At 41.1% G+C, this 18,177-nt stretch overlaps 1 protein-coding gene across 1 annotated transcript in view; it reads right to left on the bottom strand.

Moving 5' to 3' along the window:
* ctnnd2a (catenin (cadherin-associated protein), delta 2a) overlaps positions 1-18,177 on the bottom strand; it is a 644,499-nt gene that overhangs the window by 479,639 nt on the left and 146,683 nt on the right. Inside the window, 1 exon segment of the mRNA XM_056450831.1 lies at positions 2,117-2,232. Within this exon segment, the coding sequence (XP_056306806.1) occupies positions 2,117-2,232 (116 nt within the window).

Here is an 18,177-nt window from a genome sequence, read left to right as displayed (position 1 = left end):
TTGTTTGCAGAAAAATGCTTTAAAAACAAAGCCACTTGGCTGTTCTTTTTCACGTTTTCTGGGTTGGAAGATGAACAGGGATGAAATTACAGCACTTCAACACAGATGTTCATGATACGTCCCCTTTAACGATCAAACATATTCATACAGTGCATTTTGGAAGCTGAAGATGTTATTTGAAGCTGTCCGCCATCTGAGAGTCACTGCCGCTGAAAGTCAATATAAAAGAGCTCAGAGGAAAAGACCTTCAGGGTTCCTTTTACTTCCCCTTTTACTGAAACCAAGAAACTCTAAGTCAACAAGAGACGCCTGGAAGGTCAAACTGTCAAGAGTTGTGTATAATTAACAAGTGTGAGGAATGTTAACTAAAGCTAAATGATGTTAATTGCTATTGAATGCTGGGGAAGCTAATGGCACACTCGGTTAAGTAAAGATTAGACACACACACACACACACACACACATACATACATATATATATATATATATATATATATATATATATATATATATATATATATATACATATATATACATACATATGTATACATTACATAATACATTGCCAATTTATGTATTTATTATACAGTACAGCATTATGTAAAATTATATTACATACTCTAACAAACATAATTTATTTAATTTATTATAAAAAAACATATATATTCAGTTGAAGTCAGAATTATTAAACCCCCTGAATTATTACCCCCCCCCCGTTAATTTTTTCCCCAATTTCTGTTTAACAGAGAGAAGATTTTTTTCAACACATTTCTAAACATAATAATAACTCATTTGATTGATTAATAATTGATTAATTGATTAATTGATTTTTTTTATCTTTGCCATGATGACAGTAAATAATATTTGACTAGATATTTTTCAAGACACTTCTATACAGCTTAAAGTGACATTTAAAGGCTTAACTAGGTTAATTAGGTTAACTAGGCAGGTTAGGGTAATTAGGCATGTTATTGTATAACGATGATTTGTCCTGTAGACTAGATTGAAAAAAATATATAGCTTAAAGGGGCTAATAATTTTTACCTTAAAATGTTTATAAAAAAATTTAAAACTGCTTTTATTGTAGCCAAAATTAAATGAATAAGACTTTCTCCAGAAGAAAAAATATTATCAGACATACTGTGAAAATTTCCTTGCTCTGTTAATCATCATTTAGGAAAAAAATCTAAGTGGGTTTAATAATTCTGATTTCAACTGTAAGACTCTTTTAAATAATAATAATAATAATAATAATAATAATAATAATAATAATAATAATAATAATAATAATAATAATAATAATAATAATAATAATATAAAAATACATACATAACTGCTATTCTTTAAGCTTTATAATAAACATTAGAAGTCTATTGTATGTTCTTGCTCAGCTACTGTAAGTGACGTGTGTGCAGAAGTGAGTTTGGGGCTCAGATGGGGTTCTGTCATGCAGTAAATGTCTATGAGCCTCTCCAAGGCATGAAAGAAACCTGTTCTACAATTGTGAAAACTAGTTTAACCCAGATGCCCTCATGTGAAAAAAGGTCACATGTACACAAGGCTAAAAAAGCATTTAGATACATCAACATGGGGATCCACACACACTTTCTTCCACATATAAACTCAAGGTTCTGCATGTAAAACACAATATAAGTCAGAATGACTTGCTAAGGCAAGACACATGTGAAAAGGGCAAAAAAAATCACCATATTTTCCCAGCTGACTACATTAATAGATATTTCTTAAAAAATCATATTTTGAAAAACAAATTACCTTTAAAATATGTATTGCAATTGAAATCTACAGCAAATATTTGATAAAGTGTGACAAAAGTACTCTTAAAATTGTATTCTGGGTGTTTTCTTTACAGTAGACAAAAAAAAAAACCACAATGTACATGTAGTACAAAAAATCTGACAGTTGCAAGATTTATTATTTTTTGGCTGCAGTGTCTCTCCTTAAACCTCTCTCTGACCCCTCTATATAAAAACCAAAAACACTCTCTACGTTTTCATAAGCACACATTTCCCTCCTTCAGACATCATGTTCTCATTATAGAGACTTGTTGAAGCATTAGATAGCCTGCGCACACATCCCACACAATACATTAGCATTACCTGATGCTGCTCATACTGCCACCTGCCTCAGACCCCAGTTTGCATCGCTCCAACTGAGTCGCCACTATCTGACGCTCTGCCTCCAGCTCCCGAGTTAATCTTTCAAATTGGATTTCCTGAGAAAAAGAGGAAACAGGCAACGGTCAGTTAGCAAGCTCACATTAAGCATCATTATGCAGACAAGGAAAATCTGTGGATGTCAAGCTGTCATAACAAAGACATCCCAAATAATGTCATGTTTGTATAGGCGTAATTGAGTGAATGGCAAATAATAGCTGTCATAAGTATGCATAAAATCTTATTCATATTCATCATGTGTCATAATGATTATAAAAGTTTCATGACAGTCTTATGAACACCACCTTGAAGTAAAGTGTTACCCAATATTCTTAACACAATACAGATGTTAAATAATTGTTAATGTACATCTAGAGCTTTAATTTGCAAAAACAACCACCTAGATCTGCATTATAATGCCTATTACATGGCTACTTGCCACAAAAGTAAAGAATTAGGCAAAAACACTCATCTGAGTGATAATAATTTACTAGTACTTTAATAAATGTACAGCTTGTGGAAAGAAAAGAAATGGCTGAAAGCAGCCAACACTGACCTATTTATTATACAATCACAAGATGGTGCCAAACAGTCAAAAAGAGCAACATGACAGCTGAGTTGATAAATATGAATATGAATAAACCAACACAATCTCATGGCAATTTGTATCTTTTTCATTTAGTGGCTAACTCATATTATTCATATTGTTTGTTGTCTCATTTGTAAAGTTCAGTATGGGTTGGTTTTTGAAGGCATGTCTCCTTTTTTAATTCTGGTACATGACAAAATAATACAAACACATATTACAAATGATCACTGGCAGGCCTACTAAATGTAAAGCTAGGATGTATACAGTGGTTAATATAGACAAAAGTACAATATTATAAAGAAAACCTGGTGAGTAATTTTAAATGTTACAACTGTGTGACATCGTCAAATGAGACCAAAAGTCTACCCACGCTGGAATACACACAGGGACATTTGCTTTGTCCTTATTATGTAATTTGTAAAGTAAGCGTTCTGTTATAGTCATTATATTGACCCATTCTTTACATTTTTTGGGACTTTTCCAGTGTTTTAACATGACTCTAGCAGTCACTAAAATCCCCACCACGATCACTGTGAACTTTTCATTTGTAAGTTTTGACATCTGTTCCCTACATGTGTCTCCCAGTAAGCATACCCTTGATGGCAGTGTTATTTATGTTCCAAGCCATTTCCTCAGACTATTTAGGGTTTTGGGCAAAAAAGGCTGAACTTGTCCAAAACACATTGAATAAATGTGCCTCTCTCTTTTTGACATTTCCACCAAACATTATTTGCCAGACCCATTCTATTGAGTCGAACAGGTGTGAAGTAAAACTTTTATACATTTTTTTTTTATAATTGTCAGGCATGCCTCTTTTTAAAAATCATACATTTTTTATAAGAATGAGATCGGATGAATTTGTACGAGTTAGCCACTTTTCTGACAACACTTCAGTAAGTTAAATTTCATCGTGAGTCTGGGCTTGAATATACCCACTTAAAGATGATTCAAACTACCAGGATCAATCTGTGTTATAACTTTAGCCACTGTTATCTAGGACTAACATACTTTGGATATTCATGATTGACCAATCAGAATCAAATATTCCAGAGATCTGTGTAATAATCAGATTTACATTTCCGTGTGTACAGAATTTTTTCAACCCAGGCTCATTCTGAGAACGTAGTCCCGAGGACGTTTCTGGAGACCGCAAATTATGTAGCCGAAGGTACGTATGGCTGCATTTCGTTTTTTAAGCGAACGGCGTCGGCGAACTTGAGACACAGAGAGGAGCTGACCGGGTTCGAGTCCGGGGAAGAGCGGTTCCAGAAATTAGGTAAGACTAAAACAGAATCCAAGAAATAAAGCGAAGAGGTTCATAACAGGGTGAAAGTGTGGTAAAATCCGAAAACGTGAAATAAAATAAAATAAAAATAATTGGACGAGGGTTTTTCTTTTTCCGGACGGCTTTTGCAAATTGTTGGTTGGGTTTAGGGCGGGCAGGTCGATCTGTAAAATCTGTTGGGTTCGGGGAAGGAGGAGGGTGAGTCGGCCGGCCGATTGGCCGGTCGCCCAGTCAATCATTCAGCCAATCGGACAGACAGACGTTCGTTTGACAGCGGCCTCTGGTGGGTTCGGCGAGAACAGCTCTGGCGCACGGCTCTCACGGGAGACGTCCGAGAAGCCAAAAAGGCGCACACAGCGGCCTCTCGCGGATTTGCGAAAACCAAAAACTGCAAAAATACATACCTCCCGGGACGTATTTCGCGGTCTCCAGAAACGTCCTCGGGACTACGTTTTCAGAATGAGCCTGGGTTGAATTTTTTTGAATATCTCATTCTTTAAATCAAAGTAAACACAAACTGAATTAAAATGAAGAGTATTATATTTAAGTCAAACTATGGAAATGCTGTAAAGAAATGTACATAAATGAATCATTAACCATAGCCTCATTATACACCAGAATAGGCCATGGCAGTGGTCAACATTTTGATGAAAACAAAACAGCATCATGCCCAGAATTTTATCTTCCATTATCTGTTCACACATATAACATAATAAATAATAAACTGACAAATAATAACTTAGTAATAATAATAAATTATAAAAATTAAAACCAAAAATAATAATAATTAAAGAAAATTAAAACTCCCAAAACTGTATGGTGTATTGAAATGAAGATGAGCTTTATGTTGACACGAAATTCTGGAGGGACTATTGGATGGCATGTGATCAGATAACATGAAAGGAATACTCTATATGCAGCTTATGTGAACTCTTTAACCATAATATTGTCTTATTTACAATAAGGTCAGTAAGTAGATTACTAATGTCTAGTGGTAATTACTAGTGGTAACTAATGTGCTCTGAGTATTTTGGCATGTTGCTATGCAATTGCTAAGGTGTTCTAATGTACATTTAAAATGAACATGATCAGGACGTATAGTGGAGCACAGTACTTTATGAACTGTATATCTCATATAGCTGTTTAATGGCTATTTTAACAGTTGAATAATGTCACAAAGACAGCTTGTAAACAATTTGTCATGTAAAGTCCAATTCACTCTGTACTGAAAAACAATGGCAGACAGCAATTTGCCATCTTGTTTGTCTACAGGTGCATTTGGTCTGTTAAAGACATTAATAGACATTAAAGACATTAACTTGTTAAAGACAAGTTGCATTTGAAAACTAACATTATTAGTCAATAACAATGATGAGGTATTAAAAAAATAGTAAAATTGAATGCTCAATCACAAAATCACTATTAAGCCTGACACAAATAAAGGATTGCATTAAAAATAAACATTAATTACACATAAACTAAATTATATTTTCTTTCCATTTAAACATAGAAACATGCTATGGTTACTGCATGTGTCAAGCACGTGTCAGGTATGATATTGAATGGAGTATACTTTAAAAGAATATGAATTCAACACAACATAAATAAGGATGGTATATTGTATTCCCATTTCCATTAACAGCAGTGGATTTAGGTCAAAATGATCTAGATATGGCTGCTGTCGTTTTGCACCAATCGTATTCTTTGGAGGTGGATTTAAATCCAATTTAAAAAAAAAGTTAATTATCTTTAAGAAAAGTCAAGAGTTAACATACACTAATATTAAGTGTTTGGGGTTTGTACAAATCCCAAACCTTATAAGCCAAATCTGCCTTTGCAAGAACCACTAATTACACTCAATATAATATTTTAAAAGCCTACAGTGGGCACATCCTATGCTTTTCTGTAATTAAATTGAGCTAAAAGCATGTTATTTTGATTAGATTAAACTCTAGTTCCATTGAGAAACTTGTGAAACTGTGAAGTGCTGGCTATAAATCAAACAGGCAGACCTCCGCCCGGCCATGAGAGATGATAATCACCACTAACACCCCAGCTGGGACAAAAAGTGCACGATCAGCACCAACAAAGACCTATTCCACAACTGGACGGCACATATAATCACTTAGACGGCGAGCCCCAAGCTGCCCCCTCCAGGCAGCCAAGTTTAGAGCCTGAAGCCAGGTATTTCTTCCAACGATAAGCCTTCAAAGGACTCCCAATTCTTCAAATGCACTAAGAGAAGGACGAAAAAAGGTGTGGAGGGCCCCAAAGTGTTATATTCCCGGCTGCACATTAGAGCTGAGAAACGGTCCAGGAAGCAAATGATAAAAAAAAGCAACTCAGAAAGCAATCAGATTCTCCTCAGCAGGGGTTTCTTGTCACCCGTACCTGTTTTAATTACAGCTGGGCAGGAGAATCGATGGGGGTCTGATCCGTAACCACATGCATACGGGGGTCGTACAATAGCAGGGTTTATTGATCCAGCTCTGAAAGCCATTTGTGGACTGAATTAGATGATGGTGTGTTCCGCCAGCACATTTTCCCAGACACCAAAACAACTCCTTATCCATTCTCAATCCCAAAACACCTCTCTTCATCTGCACTTAATCACAACCAACCGGCTTTCGGCCACCAGACAAACCAAGAGACCACAAATTAAACTCTTTTTCTCTCACACAGCCTTCACACTTCTCCCATGAGATTTGCTTTTTCTCACATATGTGCAGTGAGGATTGGCACGTTTGAAGAGGATACATCCTGCGAACTAGAGGATACATTGTCATTGATTAAAGCGAAGAAAGATGCTGCTGGGTGGCTGCGTTCTGTATAGAACTTTACAGATCAGAATTTATAATAATGGCAATATATTTGATATAGCAATATTCACAATTCTCCAAAAAAATATTATTTTTATAGTGTTTTTAACTACATTTTTTAAATATTGGTTTTGTATTCCCTCCTCATCTCATTATAAGTGTGTGTGAGAACACCAAGAAATATGTGTATGCCATCTCATTAAAAAAAAGCAAGTTTGTTAATTTGTGTAAATCAATTTAAATGGGTGGTTATGGGTTTTGTTTGTGTGTGTTTGTGTGTGTGTATGTATGTGAGAATACAAACCATTGGCAAAACTAATAATTGTCATGGATTGGTCAGGCTCTCACGACCCCCACTCACGAAGATCACCATCACCTGACTTCTAATGAGCACACAGCTGCATCACATTCACGAGCACCAGATAAAAGCACAGCACTCCAGTCGCTCATTGTCCGGGCTCGTCTCGACGAAAGCGGACAACTGAGCGACCACTCAGCGTAGTCATCCTCAGCTAAAACAAACGATTTACTTACCTGTTCTCTTTGTATTCCTCCTAGTCTTCCTGGTCCTCCCGAATCGTCCTGTCTTCCAGTCCTTCCAAGTCTGTGTCATCCTCTGTCAGCTGTATCTGGTGTGTGCTGTCCATCCTCGTGTATTCCTGTTACCCAGCCACGGAGGAAAAGACCCCAACATCATTCCTGATCCTCCTGGCTATCCTTCATGTGCTCCTGGTTGTCATTTAATAAACACCCTAACGTTTCCTTACCTCTGTCTCCTGTCCGCTTCATAACAGAAGCCCGGACCCATAACGACGACAACATGAGCACCCCCGATCACCTTCAAGAGCTGGTGGACCAGTTGAAGCGGATTCTACAGCCACCAGCTCCACTTTCCAACGCACCACCAGCACCGAGCACTTCCGCCTCCACAGTTTCTTCTTCGGCCCTTCCTTCCAGTCCCATGGCCCGACCAGCGCCCTACTCAGGCGGAGCGGGGGAGTGCAATGGTTTTCTGTTACAATGTTCCCTCATATTCGAAATGCAACCTTCTCTATATCCCACAGATAAGTCGAAGATCGCCTACATCGTATCTCTACTCTCTGGACCTGCACTTAAATGGGCTGAGACGATCTGGAACCAAGCCGGGCCGGTCATGAATTCCATCACTACCTTCACGGAGTATTTCAAAGAGGTGTTTGGACGTTCTGATGGGGAAGTAGCCGCTGGAGAGCAGCTGTATCATCTAAAGCAAGGTACTCTATCTACACAGGAATATGCTCTCCGGTTTCGCACTCTAGCAGCTGCAAGTGGATGGAATGAGAGATCGTTGTTGACCACGTACCGGCTCGGCTTGGAACCCACTCTCCGAATCCAACTGGCCACATTAGATGATACAATGGGTCTGGAGAGATTCATCCAACATTCTCTCCGATGTTCCGATCGTCTCCGTTCCTATCAACAGGACACCATCACCCCCCTCGTCTGCACTCCTCCAATCGCCTGAGTCAACAGCCTCTCCAGAACCAGAACCCATGATAATAGAGTCTGGAAGACTGACATCAGCGGAACGACAGAGGAGGCTGACCCGGGGTCTGTGTCTATACTGCGGTGTCAGTGGACACACCCGTATGGAGTGTCCCCTTCGTCCCATTCGGACTTCAGTGAGTGTATTCAGTACGAATATTGAACAATGTAAACCACTTACTACCACCGTACAAATAACTACTGCCTCTATTTCTCTCCTTGTCACAGCCCTCATCGACTCCGGGTCAGCAGGGAACTTCATCTCCCAATCCCTCTGTCGTCAACTCCACCTCCGTACTGAGGCGTCCTCGCATATATACCAGATACAACCGATAACCCAGTGCACTCGATCTTCGACCCGTATCCATCGACAATGCGAAGACATCCTTCTTCAAGTGGGGTTGTTACATCAAGAGAGGATTCAATTTCTGGTTCTGGAGGGTGCAAATATGGACATCATTCTAGGGCGCCCGTGGCTGGTGAAGCACGATCCCATCATCTCTTGGGGCACAGGAGAGATAAAGAAATGGGGATCTGGATGTACACCTGCCTGTTTTCCAAATCTCCCTCTTCAAGGTCGGAACCCCATTTCTTTGTTTGCAACATCGGTCGAGAGCCCTCCTGAGAAGCAGTCTATCCACATTCCTAAGGAGTACAGCTCCTTTCATGATGTCTTCTGCCCCAAGAGAGCTTCCCAGCTACCGCCGCATCGGCCATGGGACTGCGCGATCGACCTAGTTCCAGATGCCCAGTTGCCAAGAGGTAGGATCTACCCGCTCTCGCTTCCAGAGAATCAGGCAATGGAAGATTACATAAGGGAGGCTCTGAGTCAGGGGTACATACGTCACTCAAAATCACCAGCCGCCTCAAGCTTCTTCTTTGTGGCCAAGAAGGACGGAGGGCTGCGTCCATGCATCGACTACAGGGTCCTAAATAACGGTACAGTAAAATACCGATATCCCCTTCCTCTGGTACCAGCCGCTTTGGAACAGCTCCGAGAAGCTAAAGTCTTCACTAAATTGGACCTCCGCAGCGCGTATAATCTGATAAGAATACGTGAGGGGGACCAATGGAAGACAGCATTCGTGACCCCTACTGGCCACTATGAATATGAGGTCATGCCTTACGGTCTGGTCAACGCCCCCTCCGTATTCCAAAACTTCATTCATGAAGTCCTCCGGGAGTTTCTTCACCACTGTGTAATAGTGTACATAGATGACATCCTCATTTACTCCCGGAGTGAGGCCGAACATCGCCAACACGTTGCGGAGGTCCTACACACATTGAGAGAACATCACCTCTACCCTCAAAGCGGAGAAATGCTCATTCCACCAGAAGTCGATTCATTTCTTGGGATACATCATTGACCACACCGGTATACGTATGGATGGGAAGAAAATTGAGGCTGTTCTATCCTGGTCAGAACCCACTTCCATTAAGGAGCTCCAGAGGTTTCTTGGGTTTGCTAACTTTTATAGACGGTTTATCAAGGACTACAGCAGGATTACATCACCTCTCACTAATCTCCTCAAGGGTAAACCCAAAGGACTGGAGTGGACCAAAGAAGCAGCCGCAGCCTTCCGCCTTCTTAAGAAGGAGTTCACAAGGGCCCCACTCCTGACTCATCCTGACCCAAATCTTCCTTTCGTGGTGGAAGTGGACGCATCCACCACCGGCGTCGGGGCAGTATTATCTCAACATCATGATACACCGCCCCGACTGCATCCCTGTGCCTATTTCTCTCGGAAGTTGAGCCCGGCGGAGCAGAATTACAGCATAGGAGACAGGGAGCTTCTAGCAATCAAGCTAGCCTTGGAGGAGTGGCGTCACTGGTTGGAGGGAGCCAAACATCCGTTCCAGGTGATCACAGATCACAAAAACCTCCAATACATCAAAGAGGCCAAGAGACTATGTCCACGTCAAGCCAGATGGTCACTTTTCTTCTCACGTTTTGATTTCTCCATTTCCTATCGTCCAGGACCCAAGAATCTAAGAGCAGACGCTCTCTCTCGTTTACACGAGCATCACGATCATGAAGAACTCCCAACGAAGATTCTTCCCGAACACATCTCCATTTGTCCGATCACCTGGAACGCTCCTCCAGTCGTTGCCACTCCGGAAGCCCCTGCTCCGCCGGGATGCCCTCCTCATCGGCAGTTCATACCACCTGAACACCGGGTAGATCTGATCCACTCCTTACATACCTCGCTAGGCACTGGACATCCAGGGATCAACAATACTCTCTCGCTAGTATCCCAACGATTCTGGTGGCCAAACATGGCAAGGGATGTGAGGCAATATGTTCAGGGCTGTAAGGACTGTGCCCAATCCAAGAGCCCACGTCATCTACCCGCTGGAAAGCTCCATCCCTTGCCGATTCCGAACCGTCCCTGGTCACACCTAGGAGTGGACTTTATCACTGACCTCCCTTCGTCAGAAGGTAATACCTGTATTCTAGTCATAGTAGATAGATTCTCAAAGTTTGTCAAACTAATCCCTCTGAAAGGTCTTCCCACAGCCTTTGAAACTGCCGACAATATCTTTAATCAAGTCTTCAGGTCATTTGGTATTCCAGAAGATATTGTGTCGGACAGAGGTCCACAGTTCATCTCACGTCTATGGAAAGCCTTCTTCAAGCTCCTAGGTGTGGCCGTCAGCCTCTCTTCTGGATATCATCCCCAAACCAACGGGCAGACAGAGAGGAAGATTCAGGAGGTGGGACGGTTCCTGAGGACCTTCTGCAGTGGTCACCAGAACTCCTGGAGCCAGTATTTGGGCTGGGCAGAATATGCCCAAAATTCACTGCGGCAACCCTCCACCGGACTCACGCCATTCCAGTGCGTCCTGGGCTTCCAACCACCGCTCTTTCCCTGGGATGGCGAACCATCTGATGTCCCCGCAGTGGATCACTGGTTCCGGGAGAGCGAGAGAGTCTGGGACGAGGCTCATCAACATCTGCAGAGGGCAGTCCGTCGAAGCAAGGTAACCGCCGATAGGAGAAGGTCTGAAGAACCCAGATACACACCCGGACAAAAGGTGTGGCTATCCACCCGGGACATACGCATGCGACTGCCCTCTCGCAAGTTAAGTCCCCGATTTGTTGGTCCCTTCACCATCGTGGAACAGGTTAACCCCGTCACCTACAAACTACAATTACCCTCTCACTACCGTATTCACCCTACATTCCACGTATCACTCCTGAAACCCTATCACGATCCTGTTCTTCCCTCCACAGAGCCTGACCACGAAGAGGAACCCCCTCCTCCACTGCTCCTAGAAGAAGGAGCCGTCTACGCAGTGAAGGAGATCTTGCGTTCCCGACGTCGTGGTGGCCAGTTGGAGTACCTGGTGGACTGGGAAGGGTACGGCCCCGAAGAAAGGACATGGGTTCCCAGAGCTGATATTCTCGATCCTAGTCTCATGGTGGAGTTTCATGAGAGCCACCCTGAGTTCCCAGCGCCTAGAGGCAGAGGGAGACCACCACGGCGTCGGAGGTGTCGGCCCTCAGGAGCGGGCCCTGGGGAGGGGGGTACTGTCATGGATTGGTCAGGCTCTCACGACCCCCACTCACGAAGATCACCATCACCTGACTTCTAATGAGCACACAGCTGCATCACATTCACGAGCACCAGATAAAAGCACAGCACTCCAGTCGCTCATTGTCCGGGCTCGTCTCGACGAAAGCGGACAACTGAGCGACCACTCAGCGTAGTCATCCTCAGCTAAAACAAACGATTTACTTACCTGTTCTCTTTGTATTCCTCCTAGTCTTCCTGGTCCTCCCGAATCGTCCTGTCTTCCAGTCCTTCCAAGTCTGTGTCATCCTCTGTCAGCTGTATCTGGTGTGTGCTGTCCATCCTCGTGTATTCCTGTTACCCAGCCACGGAGGAAAAGACCCCAACATCATTCCTGATCCTCCTGGCTATCCTTCATGTGCTCCTGGTTGTCATTTAATAAACACCCTAACGTTTCCTTACCTCTGTCTCCTGTCCGCTTCATAACAATAATTTAGCTTTCCCTCGTGATTTGCATTTCACTAAATTTCTCTCGAGCCTGGTTTCTCTCAAGGTTTTTTCCTTCACTTTTGTCAATTGGTAAAGTTTGTTCCTTGCCACTGTCGCACCACCAGCTTGCTTGATTTGGGACTTGCTATAGAAATAAAGATGAATTGAGTTGAGCTAAATAATTTAAAGAGAGTGAATGCAAAGTTTTGTTAGAGAAAGAAAAAAACACTGAAACAGAAGTTTTCCTCCCATTCAATACCCCAAGGCAAGTCTGGGGTTCTCTCCTAAGACTGCAGTCCCCGTGACCTAGCCCTCGTAAAGCGGACGAAAATGAGGTGAGATGAAGTAAGCAATGAAAGAGAATTGGTCAACTTAGTCTTCAGCCACAACATTAAACATTAAACTCCAGTAAACATTAAATGCAAGATCAGTAATTAAACCAGAATAAAACAGAGCACGATTGGTCTTTACTCAGTGTTTCTCCCATCATACCCAAGTTTCCATTAGTTGAAATTTCATATTCAGTTTGAAAGCAACTCAATGCAAACGGCATTATCATCAACAAAAACACTGATTGACTGTATTCATGGCCAGTTATCATAGATTGGCTCTGTTATCACATAATATCTTTAACAAATCCAGGATCTGAAGTAATACTTTCAATGGGAAGTATGTTCAGGCAGACACGTAAGGACCTGTATAAGCACCATAGAGTCCCTACACTTTCAGAAATAAAAGAACGTGAGCTGTCACTGGGGTGGTACCTTTTCAAAAGATACACATTTGTACTTAAAGGGTCCATATTGGTACCTCAAAAGTATATATTAGTACCTAAAATTTTTAAGGGGAACACTTTTGTACTTTTTAGATACTAATATGTACCCTTGAGGTATTATTATGGACCTTTTAGGTACAAATTTGTTCCTTTAGAAAAGATACCACCCCAGTGACAGCTCGCGTACGTTTATTTCTGAGAGTGTATGCAACTTTATTTATTTATTTAATTTTTTTTCAGTTATTAATAGAAGAGTAAGATGTCACGGTGGTGCAGTGGGTAGCATGATCACCTCACAGCAAGAAGGTCGCTGGTTCAAGCCTCGGCTGGGTCAGTTGGCATTTCTGTGTGGAGTTTGCATGTTCTCTCTGTGTTTGTGTGGGTTTCCTCCGGGTGCTCCGGTTTCCCCCACAGTCCAAAGACATGTGCTATGGGTGAATTGAATAAGCTAAACTGGCCGTAATGTATGTGTGGGTGTGAATGCAAGAGTGTATGGTGTTTCCCAGTGCTGGGCTGCAGCTAGAAGAGAATCCGTTGCGTAAAACATATGCTGGATAAGTTGGCGGTTTATTCCGCTGCAGCAATCCCTGATTAATAAAGAAACTAAGCCAAAAAGGAAATGAATGAATGAATGAATGAATAAAATATTATTTAATTATTATAAAATAACTTCATCAATTGCAAAAGTGTGACAAAAAGAGATCTGTAAAATAGATTTTTTATTTTACCATATGTATTACACAGTGCTAACCTACAAACAATGACATTTTAATGATATTTCAATCAATCAAATTAACTTCACAATGAAGCAAGGTAAACAGATGCTGCATAACACTAGCACCTGTTGATCAAAGAAAACAAGTGCAATAATGCTTTAAACACAAACTAATGCAAAATCCACCTTTAAAAATAAAATAATGACACCAAACAGTTAAGAGCGACTGGAATCCACCAATTAAAACCAAAAAACTACTGGAAACAACATAATTGTATGTAGTTGCTTTGATGTATCATCCCAAACCTAATAAAGCAAAAACCCTAACGTCCACAAGAAAATCAACTTCCACAAACACCTCAACTGACATAACCAAAACACGCATAAGTTCAAAAACTTCAAACTTACCCTTTAAATCAGCAACATTCCAATACACCGCGTTTTCTCACACACATCAGCCGCACCTCATCTCGCAGCACACGTCAGAGATCAGCATAAAGCCAGTTCGTGGCGTCGACCATCCTTCTTCCACTTAGCTCTTCCCATTAGAGAAATTCCTCAAGTCATTACAGGCGCGGCCGCTCTGCCAGCCGCAGCTTCCCAGCACCTCGCGCACAACACAGACTCAGCCAGCCACAAAGGTCTCCATGGCAACAGAGACCCAGCGCCCCCCTCTGGTATTATTTATGCAACGTTTCATCACCGAACGTCCCGCCCACCATCCAGCCTGCCAAAGCAAGCCTCCCTCTAATCACTCTCCCATCTCGCAGGACTATTTGTGCCCTGCACCTCAAAGACCAGGCAAGAATTTGGAGTGCCTTTGGGGTGAAACGCTAAAATGCCTCAATTCTTCCTCCTCCTCCATCCATCCCTGGGCGCTGAAAAAGCCTGCGAACTTTCACTGTCTGTTCCACATCAATATAAGCCTGGAAGTCTGCGTTCCTGAGAGAGGAGGAGCCATTTATCTAAAGATGTGTGTTTGAATACAATTGAGACCCATGTGTATTATAGCCATTTTGCTTCTCCGGCCTTTCCAGTGCGTTCATTATTTATCAAAGGACACTATATTTCAGAGCATACGTCTAAACGACCTGTCTGGCTATAGAGGGGAAGTAAATGAGAGATGGCATGGTGTTTAACTAAGCCAGTCTAAGGCTCATAAAAGCAAGGGGTTTTTCAGAGGTTTAGTTGCTGCAGCAACAAGTCGGGGGAAAACGAGAAGAGTGAAATGTTGCTGACCGCCTGCTTTGTGTTCCCTCAGTAGGGCCGGTCAGTGATGAAAGCTGATTGATAAAAGGTTACTCTCGCTGTTCTCATGCATACCAAGTGCGCTGTCACCCTCTCGGCTAATAAGCCTCCTCTCTTTCTTCTGATCTCTCCATCCTTACAGATGAGCTGGAGAAGATGGTCAGGAAAGATTCCGAACTGAATGCAAAGGGAGTGAGACGTTCGCTTTTAGAATTCACGGTAAGGCTTTACAATAAGACTCTGTTAGTTAAAGGGATAGTTCACTCAAAAACCTACAATATGCTATCAATTTACACATCCTTACAAGACGACGGGCTAACACTAGCTCAAACTAATATTTGGTAATTCTAAAAGTGTGAGCCAATGATAACTGTCACTCTGAGAGTCAAAAACACATATAGGCAAAACAAAAATGAAATGAATACCTTGGCTCCTGATGACAGTTCAAGAGTGCTTTCACACTAGGCATGGGCCGGTAAAAGATTCTGATGGTATGATAACCTTGGATAAAAATTCACGGTTTCACGGTATTATGATTACTGCTTTAAAATAAGTTCTTTTTAAATGTCTGGGTTAAAAATCTAAAAAATAATTTTCCCCATTTTGGACCGGTAAACATGTCAGGCTGCCTGATTACTGCCTTCCACTCTCTTCATTAGTTTAAAAATTCTGATTTCTTTACAACACATCAAAAAAACCTGACATATACCTTAGAAACAGTATAACAAAAGATTTTAGCGGTTTTAAAACCTTGACTTTTCCAAACCACGGTAAACCTTAACCACGGTAAGAGCGGTTATTGTCCCTTGCTTATTTCACATCTGTGGTTTTGGTTCATTTGGTCCAGACCAAGTTCAACAAATGATACATTATAGTATTCTTAAACAGTTTTGGATTTTCTTCACACTGTGCTGATTAATCGGGTCTAAATCGGTTGAAACTAACAAAAATGCAGTGACGTGACAACATCCACATCACACGTGGGCAAAAAGTGTCATTTAATGTAATTCCTAAACTGCTTTTTGATTGGTCAGAATGAACATGTGTGAATATTCCAACGGATCTCCTGAAAGTAAACAAAGAAAGGAGGAAAACCCGGAAATAGGACGTTTGCTTGGAGAGACTGTGCTGGCTACATCCCAGATTCCCCGCTCATCGTATATTTAAATAGTTTATATACACCACTTCAGAAGAACCATAGACTTCTACAATTAAGTACAGATTCAGCTTGAAAACAATATTTTAATGCACTGGAAATGGCGAATGCACATTAAAGGCTCTATTTAAACGATCTAAGCACAAAGTCTAAAGAGCATGGTGCAAAAGCATTAAGAGCGTGTCCAAATCCACTTTTGCTATTTTAAGGACAGAGAAATATACTTTGCGCCCTGGCGCATGAACTAACAGGGTTGTGCTTATTCTCTTGAGGAGTTATGGGTGTATTTTGAGCATAACGTGCATTAAACCAATCAGAGTCTCATCCCCCATTTCCTTTAAGAGTGAGTAGCGTCGCGCTATGGCGCAATTGCTATTTACATGGTGGACTTTGTAAGTGGAAAAACTGAATGCTTCACTAGCGAGAAAACAGTTAAACAGACCATCTGCAGGGCGAGGATAAATAATGAGCCACCTCCATTTACTTTCTCTTTACTTTACTTTTACTCTTTACTCTTTTACTTTCGTGGAGTAAGGAAACAGTGGAAACTCACTCCAATCAAGACATCCAATAGCCTAGATATTTAATTTCATTTGTTAAGCTCAAAGATTTGTTTTTTGTTCATCTGTGTAAGCGTTTGGATCCGCACAAGTGCATAACTAATGAACTGTGCGCTGGACTTTAGACCAGCTTTCAGTTGGTCACCGGTGAGGTCTATATCAATTCTTCAAAATAGCAACGCGCCAACAATGTGCCTTAACACACCTCTTTTATAGACCTGCATGCCCATGAGTCCACAAAGTGCCACAAATGGATTTGCTGTTTAAACAGTGTGGTGCAAAACGTGGAAATTAGGGTTGCGCTGGTCTGAAAATAGCAACAACTCATGCCAAACACTTCTTGTGCCTTATTATGTATAATAGGGCCCTATAAGTCACTTCAGAAGTTTGTCTGCAGTACTTTTTGCAGTTGTCTGGTCAAGTTCAGACCATGTTTTCACCACAAATGAATGAATCACTCCAGTGTTCATTTTAAAGTGTCAGATTTTGGTGCACACTCAAGTGCAATTCCTGCATTCACTCGCACCTAACAAACCACACCAAACGGGGAAACAAACTAGTGTGATTCAACCAAACTAAACGAGGCAGCTGTGAATGTAATCTAAAGCTAAATGTGTTTCGAGACAGGTACTAACAAACTAACTATTGCTTAATTGGTTGATTTTATTAAATCGTGACATTGACTAAAATCGTCTCATTGACTAAAATAAAAGAATACTTTTAATGTATTCTTGCCAATAATTTGTTCAAAAGTGACATTTGAAATGTTGAAAAAATTATACTCCTTATGTTCTAATTATTTTGAATTTAATTTCAATTAAAAATAATTAGCAAATGAACTTTCAACAATAGTCACTGAAGACTACTGCTGTATCACAGCATCTTTTTTCTTAAATCTGAAAGCTCTAAAAGTGTTGTTGTTGGCTTTGGTGAAGGAAATTTAACTTTAAAAAAGTTGATAGCTTTGATTAAAATGTATTAGTATTGTTTTTTTTAATGGTAACCAACCAACAACCAACATAAAATAAAATAAAGGAAAGAGGCGTTAAGAAAAAAGATATATATATATATTTGCCTGCATATTCAAGTGAACACAACATTCATACAGTATGTCTAGAACATGATACTGACCTCACAAATAACTTTGACCAAAAGTACACACAGCTTTAACATACTTGGCATCTCAGAAAATGAACTTTTGTGCTTTATTGTAGAGGGATGGATTGGTTTGCACTGAGCAGAGGGAATATCTATTCCAGCCCCCCGGCAAAACCACCTGTATCCCCCACAGACTGTGATCTGATGGCTGAGTGAAGACCTCCGTCTCTC

This window comes from Danio aesculapii, chromosome 24 (assembly GCF_903798145.1).
Source record: "Danio aesculapii chromosome 24, fDanAes4.1, whole genome shotgun sequence".
NCBI lineage: Eukaryota > Metazoa > Chordata > Actinopteri > Cypriniformes > Danionidae > Danio > Danio aesculapii.
Note: the sequence above shows the minus strand (reverse complement) of the source record. Positions and strands in the feature narration are given on the sequence as shown.